The 16,728-nt window shown below is 40.2% G+C and overlaps 1 protein-coding gene and 1 non-coding gene across 2 annotated transcripts; both read left to right on the top strand.

Moving 5' to 3' along the window:
- Positions 1-3,851: 3,851 nt before the first annotated feature.
- LOC131248293 (conserved oligomeric Golgi complex subunit 7) lies at positions 3,852-12,902 on the top strand. Its single transcript, XM_058248520.1, has 10 exons — positions 3,852-4,233; positions 7,160-7,249; positions 7,382-7,501; positions 7,613-7,714; positions 7,900-8,156; positions 9,202-9,347; positions 9,868-10,066; positions 10,367-11,051; positions 11,291-11,623; positions 12,391-12,902. Exons 1-10 carry the CDS (start codon positions 3,943-3,945, stop codon positions 12,670-12,672), a joined length of 2,505 nt encoding a protein of 834 aa, XP_058104503.1. The 5' UTR covers positions 3,852-3,942; the 3' UTR covers positions 12,673-12,902.
- A 2,639-nt stretch (positions 12,903-15,541) lies between these two features.
- On the top strand, positions 15,542-15,614 carry TRNAA-AGC (transfer RNA alanine (anticodon AGC)). Its single transcript has one exon. It is a non-coding gene; the product is annotated as a tRNA-Ala (tRNA).
- Positions 15,615-16,728: the final 1,114 nt, after the last annotated feature.

Genomic DNA, 16,728 nt, shown 5'->3' with positions numbered 1-16,728 from the left:
AGCGTGATGGATGATACGCAGGCATTTAGAAATGATATATAAATTGCATGTATGGCATACGATTAATTCAATTCAAACCGTCCAAACTGTGGGTCAATATTTAGATGTATGATGAGCAAAAAGTTACAATTATAAGATTATCTGAAGGAACATTTAGTGGACGGTCATACATGAAAAAACTCAATGGTCCTATTTCAATGAGAAGTGTCCAATAATCAGATTTTAGGATTTCTCAACGAATCTAACACTGAGATTATGAATTCGATACATTGGGCTTCACAATTTATCGGTTTAGTTTAAGTATGCAACTTTTGAGTGCCTGCGTATCAAGCATTAGACGCTGCTGGAGTATCAAATAACTCCTCTTTTATATTGTTTCACAAAAAATTGTCGTTGCGCTGCCGGGAATGCCTTTCCGGTACGCGACGGATGATTTTCATTAGTATCCGCGCGGGATTATTAGTCTGGAAAATGGGTGCATGATTAGCTAATCCAGGCCACTGGATTGTCGTATCCCACCACGGATGGAAGATGTTTGTAATCCAGGCCCTTGGGTGTTGATTTCCATCCCACCGTAGATAGATTAGATCCATGAATCTCCCACTTTGGAAGATCCAGCAGTCGAGCATGAGGCTTTTCAGTTCATGTGGACAGCTGCTGTATTTTGGTACGGTACTGGCTGGTGCTGTGGGCCACACCATTATGTATGTGTTTCATCCATGCCGTCCATCTATTGTTTTTCAGCTCATTCTAGGAAACTATTCCAAAAACAATCCAGATCTAAATCTCAGGTGGACCACACCACAGGTAAGAGTGCTGATTCAATGCCCACCACTAAAAATTTCTTAGGTCCACTGTAATGTTTATCTGCCATTTGACACGTCGATTAGGTCACATAGACAAGGTTGAAGGGGAAAAGAAATTTTGAAGTTTTTTAATGGTGTACCAGTGTTTCCTCTGGTGTAGTTCACCTGAGATTTGAATCTGCCTTACTTTTGGGTCATGCTCTAGATGAGCTGAAAAAGTAGATGGACGGCATAGATAAAATGCACTCATCATAGTGGGTCCCACAGCATTGACCAGTACTGAGATTTCAGTAGTGGAGTGGTCACTATCGAATCCGAATTCAATGGGGACACATCCATGTATGGCGCAGCCCAATCACGCCTTTAAACGGGGCAACATGTCCCTACCCACCGTACCTGCATTTCAAGTTTGGGTCCAGCCCTCGGGCCTCGGGCTTGCCTTAGACCCTTGTCACTTCTCTAACGTGGGGAACGATTTAAAGTGCATGAAATCCACCCGTCCATCAGGTGCATCACCCCTCGTTTAACCTTGAATCCAAGAATCAGGTTGATTCATCACTCAGATGGGCCATCTTATAAAATATACCTGACAACCTCTAAATTCACGTGATATGGCCCACTTGATCGTGGAATAACATGATTTTTTTTGGGTAATTCTTTCACGTAGATGAGGCACATCAAATGAATGGATTAGATGGGATAAATACCACAGTGCCCTTCACGAAGATAATGATAGACATCCTATCTCAACATTTTTGTATGGTGTGGCCCACCTGACTTTTGGATGCGTAGAGCGACATAATTGATGGATGTGGTGGATCTCTTGAAAGTTCAACCCATGTGGCTCCCAATAGAAGAGCTACCTACCGCAGCTCTTCCGGCATTGAGAGCCTTGGGTATCAGGGCTGAAGTCAGGCGGCTTTGGTCGCGTTGGTGCTTAACTCTAGCTCAATCCGATGTTCCTACACCTCAACTCTAACCCTACACAACCTAATCTTGGGTTGAGACTTTTCAACGTAAGCTTGACTCAAGTGGGCTCCACCAGGTTGATATATGCTAATATTTTCATTATTACATTAGCTTAATATATTTTCAATCCACATATTTTTTGTGTATATATATATATATATATTATAAAGAAGTTCATTTTTTCTAAGCAAACAAGCTAAAACACATGATAATTATTCTTTTAAAAGTCATACTATATATGAAGCAATGGCAGAGAGAAATTTGGCATATCTTGCTAGATTGAGTCATAAGAAATGATGTGGACTAATGAAACCTAACGGCATTAAAACTTTATATACTTTAAACATAGACATTCTTACACTCAACTATAACTAATTTATAAGAAACTTATATATTAATTGGGTCCAATTTGAGTCATGTAGCTTGAGACCTCAACTCAAGCACAACTCAAGTTTTATTAAGTTAGTGTTTGTATGGCCAAAGCTGGAGACCAAACTCAATGTATCATGCCCAAGCCCAACCCAACGTAGTTAAACCGGCCCAACTTTCAGCACCATTGGGTATAGTCCAACCATGATGGGTACAAAATTTCAAACAGTCTCGAGAGGTACTCTTTATAAGTGACCAATGGGAAAATTTCGTACGGCCATTCTCAGAATGCTGTTCAGATGATCCTTATATCTTTCACGTTAGGCACGTGTGCTGTGTGCGGAGCCAGCAAACTGCTAATCGGAATATCCTTACATCCGTCTGTTTGGCACGTGTGTTGTGTACGGAACCGGCAAGCTGTTAATCCCGTAATCCCTCTAACGACCTACACAAAAAATGTATGAATCCATTTCGGTCCTTACTCATGCCTCAGTGTTAAATCACAAGAGTTTATGCAGGAGGTCATGTGTTCTGTTGAAAACTTCCACAGAGGGCTGCAGAAGTGAGAGTATCAAGTCCAATCGGTTGGACCACAGGTTATGGTCCACTTAATAAATAACTTCTAACTTGCAAAGTGTATAGGAAATCCAACCCGTTCAATAGAGTGGGGATTGCTATGAGCAACATTCATGAAAAAATCAAGCCCATCTACTTTTCAACTGGACCACACTTGTATTTTTTCTATTTATCAATGATATGCATTGCTTTCTATGGTGTAGCTCACTTGATGGTTAGATAGGGTTGATTTTTGTAGTAGGTGATCCATGTGATACGGCTAACCTATTAGGTGGATTGGATGTCACAAGTTCTTGACAGGTTGAAATATATGTACCAGGTGGATTGTAAATTATGGACTAATTAGTTGAATTTTAGACATTCACATATATACATGCACGCCCACGTATATAAATACATCCATACACACACACATGCCCCTGCCTCTTACTCTGGTTCTTCTTTTCTTTTCTTTTTTAATTTTATTTTTTAAATACATGTAATTACCTTCAATATTTTATTATTCTTAAGGAGAATGAAAATAAAAAATTATTAAATAAATAAAACAACTTACTTTCTCCTTTCTCTAAAAAAGAATAAAATAAAATAAAAATTAATTAATAAACAGAAAAATATTCTTAACCTTCTTCCATAAAGCAAGAGAAAATGAAAATATTAAATAAATTATCTTCGTTTTTCTTCTTTTTTTTTTTCTCCTTAAAAAATAGACAAATAAATCAGAAAATTAATTAATGAACTGAAAAAAATAATTCTTAAAATAAAAAATAAAAATAAAAATATCAAATAAATAAAATAATTTATCTTATTCTTCTTATTTTTCCCTTTTTATAGAAAGAGACAAATGAATAAAAAAAATTAATGACAGTGATTCGTGAACATTTGTTTGTTGAAAATGGACCGCTGAATACTATTTCATCTTAAACCGTCCAATAAAATATTCATCAATTCCATTGCAAAAAATCATCAAATAAGCTTAGTATTAACTATTTAGTTCATGATACATCTATATTGGGTAATGTAATTGGACGGTTTAATTTGATTACTTATGCTCCACGCATTCAGTTTCTAAGTGACCGCGCATCATCCATCAGAGTGCCAGAGTATCGAAATTTTTCATCAAACAAAACTCCCCGGCGCACTCTAGCCGTCTTCCCATCCTTTCTGTCTCGCGCTCTCTCACTCTGCCCCAGAGCTCCTGGATTGAAAGAGAGGATTTTCGAAGATGATGGTCGATTTGGGAGCGTTCTCTGACGAGAAATTCGACCCGAAGAAATGGATAAATGCGGCCTGCCAATCTCGCCATCATCAGGAAGACGAGTCCATCGACAGGCATCTCGCAGATCTGGAGATGAAGCTCCAGCTTCTCTCCGAAGAGATCTCCTCTTCCTTGGACGAGCAGAGCTCCGCCGCCCTCCTCCGCGTCCCTCGCGCCAGCCGCGATGTCGTCCGCCTCCGTGACGACGCCGTCTCGCTCCGATCCGCCGTCTCCGGCATCCTCGTTAAGCTCAAGAAGGTCAGATTCAATCCCCATTCCAAGATCTCCCAGGGTTTGTGAAATTAGGGCCTGCCCTTCCGTCTCTTTTCTTTTTCTTTTTCTCAATCCGAATAAGTAATTCGAGTCCGTCTTTCCGCTTTCTTTGCATTTTTATAGCTTGAAAATGGTAGACTTTGGCGGAAAGAAGTGAGAAACACAGGGGCTACTGTCTGTGTGTGAAATCTGGGACGTTCAGTTCGGGTGGGCCCGAAAATCAGGTCCATCTGGTCATCAGGTGGTCTGAGGATGCAGAAGAAAGATGGATGGTCGAAATGGCTCTACTATTTATCTGCAATCCACATTGGATGCACAAATGATGGTTAGAATTAATTGCAGTAGATCTGTGAATGCACTGCATTCTTTTGTGAATTTTGTTTGCATATTCAAACCGAACAGATCAGTGTTGTTTTAATGAAAAACAATCATGTAATGAGCCCCAGCACCCCAGTTTCTATGATCTGATGGATCTGATATCATGATGAGGATGGTTTAAAAAAAGGTAAGTAGGATTTTGTAGCGTCTCAATATCCTGGATGTATATGCTCGGTGTGGGATGCTTGGGAGAATGCATTTGATACTTGAGAGACTTTGAGAATTATGTTTACATTAAGGAATTGTAGGTGAAGGCAATTTAGGTTATGCTAAATCACAAGTAAAATTACAGTCGCTAGTTGTTACCTTTGTGAGGGTGTGTTTGGTGGTCCAATTGAATTGAGTTTTAATCAATCAATTCCATAAAGATATAGTGAGTAAACTGGGTGTGGCGCCATTTTTTTTCCCTGAAAGATAACGGCAGAATTTTATAAACAGAAAGCATAGAAAGGTGCAAAAAAGTATACAACAGGGAGCGGACCAGCCAAACTCCCAAAAATTTACCAAAAGAGATTACAACCAAATCCCCCTTTCGCCAGCCCAAAAGATAGGAGCCAATAGAACTTGGAGAGGCCCAATGGATAGACGTTGAACTTGAGTAAAAAATAGCTCCACAAACTGCCAGCAAATGGGCAATGAAGAAAGAGGTGATTAACTGACTCCAAATTAGCCATGCACATCAAGCATACATTTGGAAGTACCATCCCCGTTTCTGGAGATCATGCGCTGTCAACGCCCTTTACCTTCCAACAGGCCAAGTGAAGGCTGCAACTTTCAGGGGAGCACCATAAGAGTAAACATACTTGGCACCATTTTTTAATTCATAATAGTGAATTAAACCTTAATTCCGATTTTCATCCCTTTCAAGTTGGACTTGAAGCGATCATAATGGAAATTTAGGAAATTGTCCCTTATTCTGAATGGAGCGAGGCTAGTCCTAAGATGTTAATTTCTTCTTTATTGCAGTCTATTCAATTGAGCACCCGAAAGCAAGCTAAATTATTATTTATGGTCCATGGTTCCCAAATTGAAAACTGCATAGAAGCAAGAGTGGAGATGAAAGATAAAGTGGCTAGTCATTTACAAGAAAGTAAATTGTTTTAGTCCAAATACCAGTCATCTTGTAAGAATCAACGAATATATATGGCTAGAACTGTCATCTCAATGTTTTGTCTCTTTTCACTTTTTATTCAGTGCTCTTTTCTTTTTTTCTTTTTTTCTTTTCTTATTTTTTTTGTCCTCAGCCTCTCAATATCTGGTCACTTTTATTCTCTTTTTTTATTTCTCCTCCTCCCACATTTGGTCTCTTTTTTATTTTATTGGTGTTCTTTTTCCTCTCATTATTTGGTCTCGTGTTTATTTTATATTTGGCACCTTTTGTGTTCCTGCTGCTCCTCTCCCACATAACTCTTATCTAGTTGAGTCCTGCCAACTTTCCAACTTACCATCTTTTCTCTTATCAAGTCATGTAACCTTTGATGTACGCACTCTTTCCTCTTATCAAGTCATCTTTCCTTTTCAAAGTCCTGACCAAAGTTGCAAATTATTCTTCAAGTTCATCTTTGCATGACTCTTATAAAGTTGACTCAGCGAACCTTCCAACCTACCATCTTTGCTCTTATTAAGTCATCCTTCCCTTTTTAGATCCTAGCAAAACTTACAAATATGCTTGAAAAATCCAGAGAGACTTCTTGTGGGAGAAATGTTGGAATGTGCACAAATTCCATTTAATGAATTCAAAAGATGTTCAAAAGCCTAAAACTGAAGGGGAATTGGGATTGGAAGAATTAATAGAAGAAATTGAGCTCTGCTCAAACTAACAAATAACCTCAAAAAAATATTCTACTTAAAGAATTGGAAAGATGTCCAAAAGCATAATTCCGAAAGAGGAATTGGGATTGGAAGAATTAAAGAAAGAAATTGGGTTCTTTTAGTGAAATGGAAGATGTCCAAAAGCCTAAAGCTGAAGGGAGAATTGGATCAGAAGATTAAAGAAATAAATTGTTCTCTTGTAGCCAAATGGTGGTATAGATTTGGCAAAGAACAAAATGCTTTGTGGAGAACAGTTGTGGCCTCTATGTATGGTGAGAAGGAAAAAGGATGGGAAGAGGTTGTGGTAACTAGGGGGAAAGGATCATTTGTTTGGAAAGCAAATGTCAAAGTTTGGAGACTACTTAAAAGGTGTCAATAAATTTATTTATTTATCTCAAAAAGCATGAGATTTAAAACGAAATTATAACTCTCTGGTTAATTCTAACTTGTTGGAAATTGTATTTTCTGTTGTAAATTGAGAGACCATCTGTCCGACCTATTCATTGGCAAGGGAAGGGATCCATTGATCGTTCTCATGTCTAGGGGACTCTTATGTGGTTCTTGTCTTTCTTGCTTATAAATGAACGGATGCTGTTTGTACTGTGTTTTGGATACAGAATTGCTCTTACAGGTATATAAAATTATGTATGATAAATGTTAGTGGGATTTTAAAGCTCAGAAGCATAACCCTTGAGGTTTCTAACTTAGTATAATTTTGCAGGCAGAGGGCACCTCATCTGAATCTGTAGCTGCTCTTGCTAAAGTTGATACTGTTAAGCAGAGAATGGAAGCAGCTTATAAGACATTGCAGGTCGTAATTCGTTTGGGTCTTGATTTCTTGAATCCTTTGGGTTTCACCATTTTGTTTGAGTGAGAAGAGGAGCATTGGTCCTTTATGGGTGTAAATTTACACAATGTTACTTTACCTTTCTCTTGAAAACAGGATGCTGCAGGGCTGACTCAGTTAAGTGCAAGTGTAGAGGATGTTTTTGCTAGTGGAGATCTTCCCCGAGCTGCAGAAACCTTGGCCAACATGAGACACTGCTTATCTGCTGTTGGCGAGGTAATTTCCTTTTCTTTGGCTGCTTTCAGGTTTCTTGCAAGGTTCGGTGTTCATTTTTTTTTTTGGCTGGAAATTTATGCTTTTTTATGTATACATTTTTTTGCTTTTCAGGTTGCAGAGTTTGCTAATGTCAGAAAGCAGCTTGAGGTCTTAGAGGATAGGTTAGAAGAAATGGTTCATCCTCGTCTATCAGATGCCCTATCTAATCGAAAGGTCATACAATAATCTTAAAACATATTATTATTTCCTAATATGTTCAGCCCGTATGAGTATCAATTTGATTTGTGTTAATGATTTTATCAAATAGCTTTGTGTGATGTTATGTATAATCTATGTTTATTACCCCCTTCATCCATGTGACATGGTTGCATGATGTTCTTTTATTTCCTAATACACAGATTGATGCTGTTCAAGATTTACGGAAAATTCTTATACGCATTGGGAGGTTTAAGTCAGTTGAGCTGCACTACACAAAAATTCATTTAAAGCCAATACTTCAACTCTGGGAAGGATTTGACTCCAGGCAGCAAGCTAAGCATGATGGAGAAAGGCTATCCAGTACTACCGGTTCCAATGTTCCCTCACTTTCATTTTCTAGTTGGTTACCACATTTCTACGATGAAGTTCTACTTTATCTCGAGCAGGAGTGGAAGTGGTATGTTGATTGCTAGTGTTCATTTTTCCCATTCTTGAAGTTTATTTTCTTATGACAACAGAGGATTTGATATATGTCATGAAAAAGGGATGTGAAGGCTTTTAAACTTTTGGAAGACAGGGCCATAGATCAGAATTTTTATGAATGATCTGTAAAGCTGACCTGAAAATGGTCTATTATTGCTTTGTCTGTTGACCAAAGTGCACTTGTCTTCCATTGGTATGCCTTTTTGTTTTTAGATGTGGAAGCTATGATTGGGCTTTTTAATTAATACTGCAAATCCCTACCCTGCATTCATCACCTGATATGGTTGTAAAGGGTTTTGCTAATATCCCCACCTTCATGGGGATGTAACAATTCCGCCAAGCCTTTTAAATGGCACATGGGGTGACCTATCATTGATATGAACCATTCATTCATTCATACAACTAGGATCAAGCCATGGTGCAAGAATCTCACTAATCCAATGATCCTAACCAAGGTATTCAATAACGGTTGACAGTGGCCATAATGACCACTGTAATTACTGTTATGATGCGGGCCGTAACGGCCATTGCGGGCCTCTTTTTTTCCATAACAGCTGTTATGACCCCATAATGTGTAACGGTTCCCACCGTTACCATTATGTAACCATTTTTTAATACCTTGATCCTAACACTTCGAATGGGGTCAATTGTTACAACTGTCTGTCGTTTACAGCAATAAGTCACATGGTTAGGATCATCAAATCGAAGTGTTGCTTTGGAATCATAAGAAATAGAAAGTGGGATCTATCTTCTAAATGTTCAAGATGATGATTGGGCCTAGTTTGTTTCTCTAGTCAACTTGACTGTCCATCTTCATTTGATCAGAAGCTTAGGATCGCCCAATTGACATGATTTTGCACCATGGCTTGCTCCTAGTTGTATGAATGAATGAACAGTTTGGAACAACACTAGCTCATCCCATGTGCCATTTAAAAGGTTTGTGGACGTTGCTAATGTCCCCATGAAGTCGGAGATGTTATGGAATTTAAGCATCTACCTTAACTCACTGATGTCTGCAGGTGCATGGTTGCTTTCCCCGACGACTATAGAACTCTTGTACCAAAGTTATTGATCGAGACAATGTCTGCATTGAGTGCTAGTTTTGTTTCTCGTATCAACCTTGCAACTGGAGACGTCGTTCCTGAAACAAGGTCATTGGCAAAAGGTTGCATCTTAAAATCTTTCCGACTTAAATTAAGGAACATGCCAAGCTTTTAGATATCCAATCTTCTTTGTTTTCCACGATCTGATGGTTACATGCTTTTCTGGATTACTATTTTCTTTCCTTTGCCATAATTTATTCATCACATATTTTGAAGACTGATCTCATTGTAGCGTCCTCTATATGGTGAAGCCAAATGGCTGAAAGAGTAGCAAATATTTCATTAGTTGGCCCTATATGTGATGAATGAATTATGTATACCTTTACCATTTTAAAAAGTTTTTACAAAATAAAAAATTGACTAGGAACTCTGTCAATCCCCAACTAAGGTAGGACTCTGCCAAGTCCATAGTTGAGATTATGCGTCAACATATAAAACAAATAATTAAAAGAAAATGAATTTTCTAAAACTCGAACCAAGTGGAAAATCAACTTGATTGATTTTTTTTTAATATTATTTTTTTAAAAAAAAAATCCTCAACCTTCTTATCCAGAAATCTTATGTTTATCTGGAAAATTCTAGGTGTACTCGATGTCTTATCTGGAGATGTGCCCAAAGGTACAAAGATTCAGACTAAGCATCTGGAGGCGCTGATTGAACTACACAACATGACGGTTGCTTTTGCAAGGAACATCCAACACTTGTTTTCAGAGTCTGATATTCAAATTTCATTGAATACATTAAAGGCTGTCTACTCTCCATATGAATCATACAAACAGAGGTGAGAAGATAAACCTGACAGATTTGTTTTTTTTTAATCATGAGCTGAGCTTTTAGCATGTTATAAATGCTTTTCCTTTTTGTTTGATGATTGCTTGATGGCATTGCCTTAAGATGCCTTGCCTTTTACATGAATAAACTATTGAGGCAAACTATTTGGTTTCCATATGCAATGAGCATGGAATAAAGACTACTTGATCTGTTTCCATCTCAGATTCATCATTCCATATTGTATTTGCAAATTAATAATTGAATCTCATGCCATGAATAACTCCAGAGACTATATAAACTTCATTTCCAGGTATGGTCAGATGGAGCGTGCAATTCTATCATCTGAGATTGCTGGAGTAGATCTTAGGGGAGCCGTTGCCCGTGGTGTGGGTGCACAGGGAATTGAGCTTAGTGAAACAGTTCGAAGAATGGAAGAATCCATTCCACAAGTTATTGTGCTTCTTGAAGCAGCTGTAGAGAGATGCATCAGTTTTACTGGAGGTTCTGAGGCAGATGAACTTTTAACCGCACTTGATGAGATCATGTTACTGTATATTTCTACACTTCAAGAAACCTTAAAATCCTTGAGATCTGTATGTGGGGTGGATGGTATTGGACATGGTGACAGTATTGGTCCAAGAAAGGAGATGGGGTTGGACAAAAAGGAAGGGACCCACAATACACACATGGCTGATATGGTCTCAGATGAAGAGGAGTGGTCCATCGTGCAAGGGGCATTGCAGATTCTTACTGTTGCAGACTGTCTAACCAGCAGATCCTCGGTATTTGAAGCTTCCTTACGAGCTACCCTTGCTAGGCTCAGCACAAGCTTGTCGCTTTCAGTATTTGGTTCTAATTTGGACCAATCTAATATAGCCAGTGATGATGCAAATAGAGAATTTTCGCTGGCTGGAAGGACACCCCTGGATATTGCAACTATGCGCCTTATTGATGTGCCTGAGAAGGCCAGGAAACTCTTTAATCTTTTGGATCAGGTAGATCTGCACCCCTTTCTCTATTCTCCTATATGTCTGTTGATGTGTTCCTTCCTCTCATCAGCTATTTATTACTTAATGTAACTCACAAGTCCTAGCCCAGACGGCGGCTTACCAGGGTTGACTAGGAAGGGCTTTTGGATTGAGTTTGGGCCTGGAAAGAGGCTCATTTGTGATATCATACATGACAGTTTGCGTTATTATTTAATAAAATAACACTTTCTTTTGCTACCATGCAGTCGAAAGATCCAAGGTTTCATGCGCTACCACTCGCATCTCAAAGAGTAGCGACATTTGCAGATATGGTCAATGAACTCGTTTATGATGTCCTCATATCAAAAGTACGGCAACGCCTGAGTGATGTTTCTCGCATGCCAATCTGGTCTTCTGTAGAGGAGCCTACCGCTTTTCCACTCCCTAGTTTTAGTGCCTACCCCCAGGCCTATGTAACCAGTGTTGGTGAATATCTTCTTACTTTACCACAACAACTGGAGCCACTTGCAGAAGGTATCTCTAGCAGTGATCCAAACACAGATGAAGCTCAGTTCTTCGCAACCGAATGGATGTTCAAGGTAATAGTCATCTTCCACTATTTTAATTTTATAATTTCTGATCTTTTCATGATGAGGCCCATTTTTCAACTTGGGCTGCATTGTTTCCTTTCTTAAGATAGCAAGAATCTTCAAAAGGTGTTATAAATCAGCTATTTATTCTAGGCCATAATGACTAATGAGTCTTAAGATGATTATGAGTCTTTCAAAGTATGAATCTTTTGTGTTCCTTCTGCATTCCCAAGGGAATGTTTAGTCAGATATTCACATATTTCCTACAAAAGTTGAAGAACTTGCAGTTGCTTCATTTTCTATGGCCTCTTAGTGATTGAAAGAGTGCTAGGACAATTCTTGGAAGGAGAGATTGAAGAGGCAACTTCTGGCACACACACCGACATGGTACGCAGGCCCATTCATCAGGTGGGGCCCTGCCATAAGTGATCTGATGAACGGACCTTGATTTTGTGGCCTGGGCATGCTTCCTGTGGCCACCACCTGATTAAATGGTCCAGATCTTGCACGTGTTCCTTGAAATGCCACTTCATTCTCCCCCGTGTGAATCATCCCTTCAATCTCCTCCATGCCAATCGACCGAAATCTTCCAACACAAGTCACCTCTTCAATCTCCCCATGCGGATTGCCTCCACATTTTTGTAATGAAATGTCAAACCAATGTTCAGAAAGTGCCTTGATTTTAGATCTCTCAAATTTCTTTCGGCAATTATATCAGTCAAATAACTGACCCATTCATGCATATTTGGCCTTTGTTTCGCCTGTTGTGATCAAAGGTTGCAGAGGGTGCCACAACTCTATACATGGAGCAATTACGGGGCATTCAGTATATAACCGATCGAGGTGCTCAGCAGCTGTCAGCTGATATAGAGTATTTGAGCAACGTGCTCAGTGCTCTATCAATGCCTATACCCCCAATCCTAGCAACATTCCACACCTGCCTTTCTACCCCAAGAGACCAACTTCGTGATCTCGTGAAATCAGATGCAGGAAACCAGCTTGATCTTCCAACTGCCCATCTCGTCTGTAAGATAAGGCGTGTGACTTTAGACCAGTGATTTTCTTTGTTCTTTTTTTCCCTTTTTTCTATATCTTTTATTTTTATTTTTATTTTTATTATTTCTGTGAAAATGTGGGGAACAAGCTTACTTTTCCCATTTACTAGGGGCGTCTGTTATCTTTTTCTGTGCCTTTCCTTCACATTGCCATTTAGACTGTACTATTGTATTGCCGAATACATGTATGTGTCATATCACAAAGAGCTTCATGCGTTGCTGGTCACAGTAAATTTGGACTTTTTTTAAATCATGATATTTCATGATTAATCAGTCTAATTTGGTGCAATATTTCAAGATATTTCTTGAAATTTGGTGCAACCAAACACACCCTTATAGATATACCTTGCCATTCAATATAAATATATATATTATCTGGACTTCCGTTACAGAACTTATCACAGACTCTGTAATGTATTGTGCTTCACAGTTCACACCCAAGACGTAATGGCACTCGTGAATCGCAGAGGCAGCCAATTTATGAGTTTGGATGTACAGTCGAACTGAATTACAATAATTAGTTCAATCAAGAGGAATTGCCATATTTTTTGTTACCTTAAGCAATTGATAATTAGGAAGTAGCCATCAAAGCGCTGACGCATTCATTTCATATCCAGACTGCAAAAAACATAATTGAGATCTTGGAGTCTTCATGCCTATGGGAGAATACGGAGGAAGGTGGCTACAATTTCAATCATTGCCACGTTTTGTGCGGACTGATCTGATTTTTGCATCACATGTCCTTCACGGTATTGGATGTCTCATGTACCCATGCGACATCTGAGTGCTAGTTGAGTGATCATATCATTGTACACGTTAGGATTTGATTGGGCCATGTGCTGCTGTGAGGCTCTTTTTCTGATATGGGTGAGGCACTTGGCCCAATCAAATCCTCCACCAGGCAATCTGTGAATGTTCTGTGGTGAACAACGACAGTTTATATGCCTTTGATGGCGCAGGGCGGGGTTGGAGTCTCATCCTTCATAAACGTTGTTTAGATGATGAAGAAGAGGGATTTGATTCAGTAAAGGGAATGCTGAATAGGGGGTGGCAATGGGTTAGGCTGGCAGGTCAGGCCCACCATGACTTAAAATCTAGGTCCGTGTTGGGCCAGGACCAGTGATGAATAGAAAACTTTTGAGTTGATATTTGGCACCCACATGAACAACTCAATGCATGCGTATCAAGTGTCATACACAGCCAGATTATCAGGTAACATACAGCTGTATACTAACTTCGCTTACATATTAGGAGTTGCCGGGTTTACTTAATCATATGTTGGATATGTGTGGGGCCCATTGTGATGTGTGAGTGGAGATTTGACATCTAACCCATCCATTAGATGTGGTTGCCATGTTAGGCATCTGGCTACCAAATTCGAGTCTCATCCATGGTTCACGTGGGCCACACCAAAGGGATCAATTACGAACATTGGGGAGGGTGACTCTCACCGTAGAAACTTCGCACGGTGGAATGGGGGGTCCACTGTTGTCAATATACCATCCAACCATGATATTTGGTGTGCCAACCCAACCCCCCCCCCCCCCCCCCCTAACTGGATGAAGGGTCGCACCAAGACTCGGACCATTCCAAAACTCAGATGGGCCGAACCATGTGAATATATTATGTGCTACACGTGATTAGACATTTCTTTCTGTAGATGGTGTCCCACCTTGGTTTTGCATCACGATTATTCTTGGGATGTATGGTAAACAGAAGAGGTGTATCAGGATTATCCTTGGAATGTACGGTAAATACATACGCAGGGGCGAAATAGATGCACGGTTTGGATTCCACAAACATCGAGTGGGCCCCGCACAGCTTGAACGTTTGATAATTACAACGCGTGTGCATGTGATCAATAACGCTGGTCCTCTTATTTTTCGGAAAACACAAATAATGCATATATTTTCAGGGAAGAAAAAAGGGCCAGAGCTCAGTAGGCCAGGGTCAACTAGGCTGGCCCAAGCCCAGCGCTTTGCCACCGCTAGTTTTGAAGGGACTCGTGGAGCCGTGGAGGTGCTTCTCTTTATCATCACACATGCAGTATTGTGATCTGATGATTCGGACCGTTCATCTATATTGTGGACGACCCACAGTGATTGCAGCCCAAGCTCCTCATGACACAGGTGTTCAAGATCTGAGCCATTCGTCAGGTTGGGCTGCCAGTCGTGTCCTGACCCAAAATCAGTGAACATACATGTGGTCCAGGCCATACGCGCAACTGCCTGATTTTTGGCTGGTGATGTTGAGTGGCCTCTGCATGCTCACACGTGTGTCGCGTGTGCCACGGGAACACCCCTTCAGCACTTCAAGTAGGAATGTGAAAGGGAAAGGAAAGATGGTGAAGTGCAATTTATAGTTACAAGTACAAGTGTGAATGGCGTGCAAGATGGAAGTCTTCATCAGGTAGGGGGCCTGATGCATACACGTGTGACATAAATCAGACCGTTTGGCTCGTCTGGTAGGGCCACAGTTGTACATTTGAGTAGGGATCCTTGGTCATTATGCCTCGATTGTCCATTTGTGTTGTGCACGTGCAACTCACCTGATGAGCTGGGCCTGAATTTTGGAACAATGGCATCTGTAAGGTGCGACTGTGGGCCCGAAGGTTATTGATTGTGCACACATTCATCTTCCAGTTTTTACTGGGGATCCCACGGTGGAGTGATCTGAACCGTTGGAATGATGGGCACCGTAGTCAATACACAACTGCACAAAAATTCCTCTCGATTTGGATATTCGGAAGATTTGGCCATTTATTGGTTGAACTTGTATTGTTTCTACATTTTATTTCTTCACGGTTACTGATTTCAGGAAATTGGATCCATAATTTCAAGATATAATATTATTTATCAAAACAAATATATGAGGGGATGTAGCTCAGATGGTAGAGCGCTCGCTTAGCATGCGAGAGGTACGGGGATCGATACCCCGCATCTCCATGACAATTTTTTATTTATCAATGATCCACAGCAAACGTGTGGCCCACCTGATTGATGATCCAGATCACCAAACCTTTGGCACCAGACGTCTGGGATTCAAACAAAGCGTCTGGGTAAACTGGAACCGGACCCACCAGCTCTTCTAGAATCAGCACTGTTCAACTCCCGAGATCTCTCTCTCTCTCTCTCTAGGGCCACCGCTGGTAGGCACTCGTTGCTGTTCTTAATTGAAATGGGTACAGCACATGCAAGGGGAGATGTCAGATGAAAAGGGAACCGCTGCACATAGAGGAAGAGCATACGGTCTTCATGCAGATAGAGGAAGATAAAATGCCCTTTCATGAGGAGGTCCCATACCCATTTTTTTCACATGGTGGTTCACTTGAGTTTCAGATCTGCTTTTTTTTTTTTTTTTCGCTTGCGTTCTAGAATGAGTAGATGCAGCTTATGGATAATGTGGATGTTACACAGATCATGGTGGGCCCGCATCATATGCTGGCTCCACGCAGAGTAGAGTGTCTGTGGCCCACTCTCATGAAAAAATAAAGTAAAAAAGACGGATATACCCCCAGTTAAAAGGCCAGACACATTTATTATTTTCAAATATTTTAATGACTAATAGCAGTATAAAAATGTCCACCACCACTGGCGACTTGTACACTAGAGATATTTATCAGCCTCAAATACTATGAATGAAGATGAGGCAGCGTTGGAGAGCATAGAACTCCAAAGGAAAAATATATTTAAAAAAATAATCTAGCCCGAGCAAATGGGCTGAGCTATTCAGACCGACTGGCTCCAGCCTTGTGGGGCTGAGAGTCTAGGCCCGATAATTAAGTGGGCAGAAACTGAGAGTCCAAAATTGTAAAAGGTGATGAAATAGTAGGCTGAGTTGGTGTCCAACCCAATTTATTTAACATGGTTGGGTTTGGCATCTGAATCGTGGGCCGACTCACATCCTCTTTGGTTGCACATATGCCTAGCATGTGAATCTCTCTCTCTCTCTCTCAAAAGAGTGCCTTGCCCATCAAAGGCAATCCGGGGACGTGATCAGCTCTGTGGAAGCAATGGTGTTTTGCACTGCATTCATTTTGTGCGTACCCATTTATAATTT

This window comes from Magnolia sinica, chromosome 6 (genome assembly GCF_029962835.1).
Source record: "Magnolia sinica isolate HGM2019 chromosome 6, MsV1, whole genome shotgun sequence".
NCBI lineage: Eukaryota > Viridiplantae > Streptophyta > Magnoliopsida > Magnoliales > Magnoliaceae > Magnolia > Magnolia sinica.
Note: the sequence above shows the minus strand (reverse complement) of the source record. Positions and strands in the feature narration are given on the sequence as shown.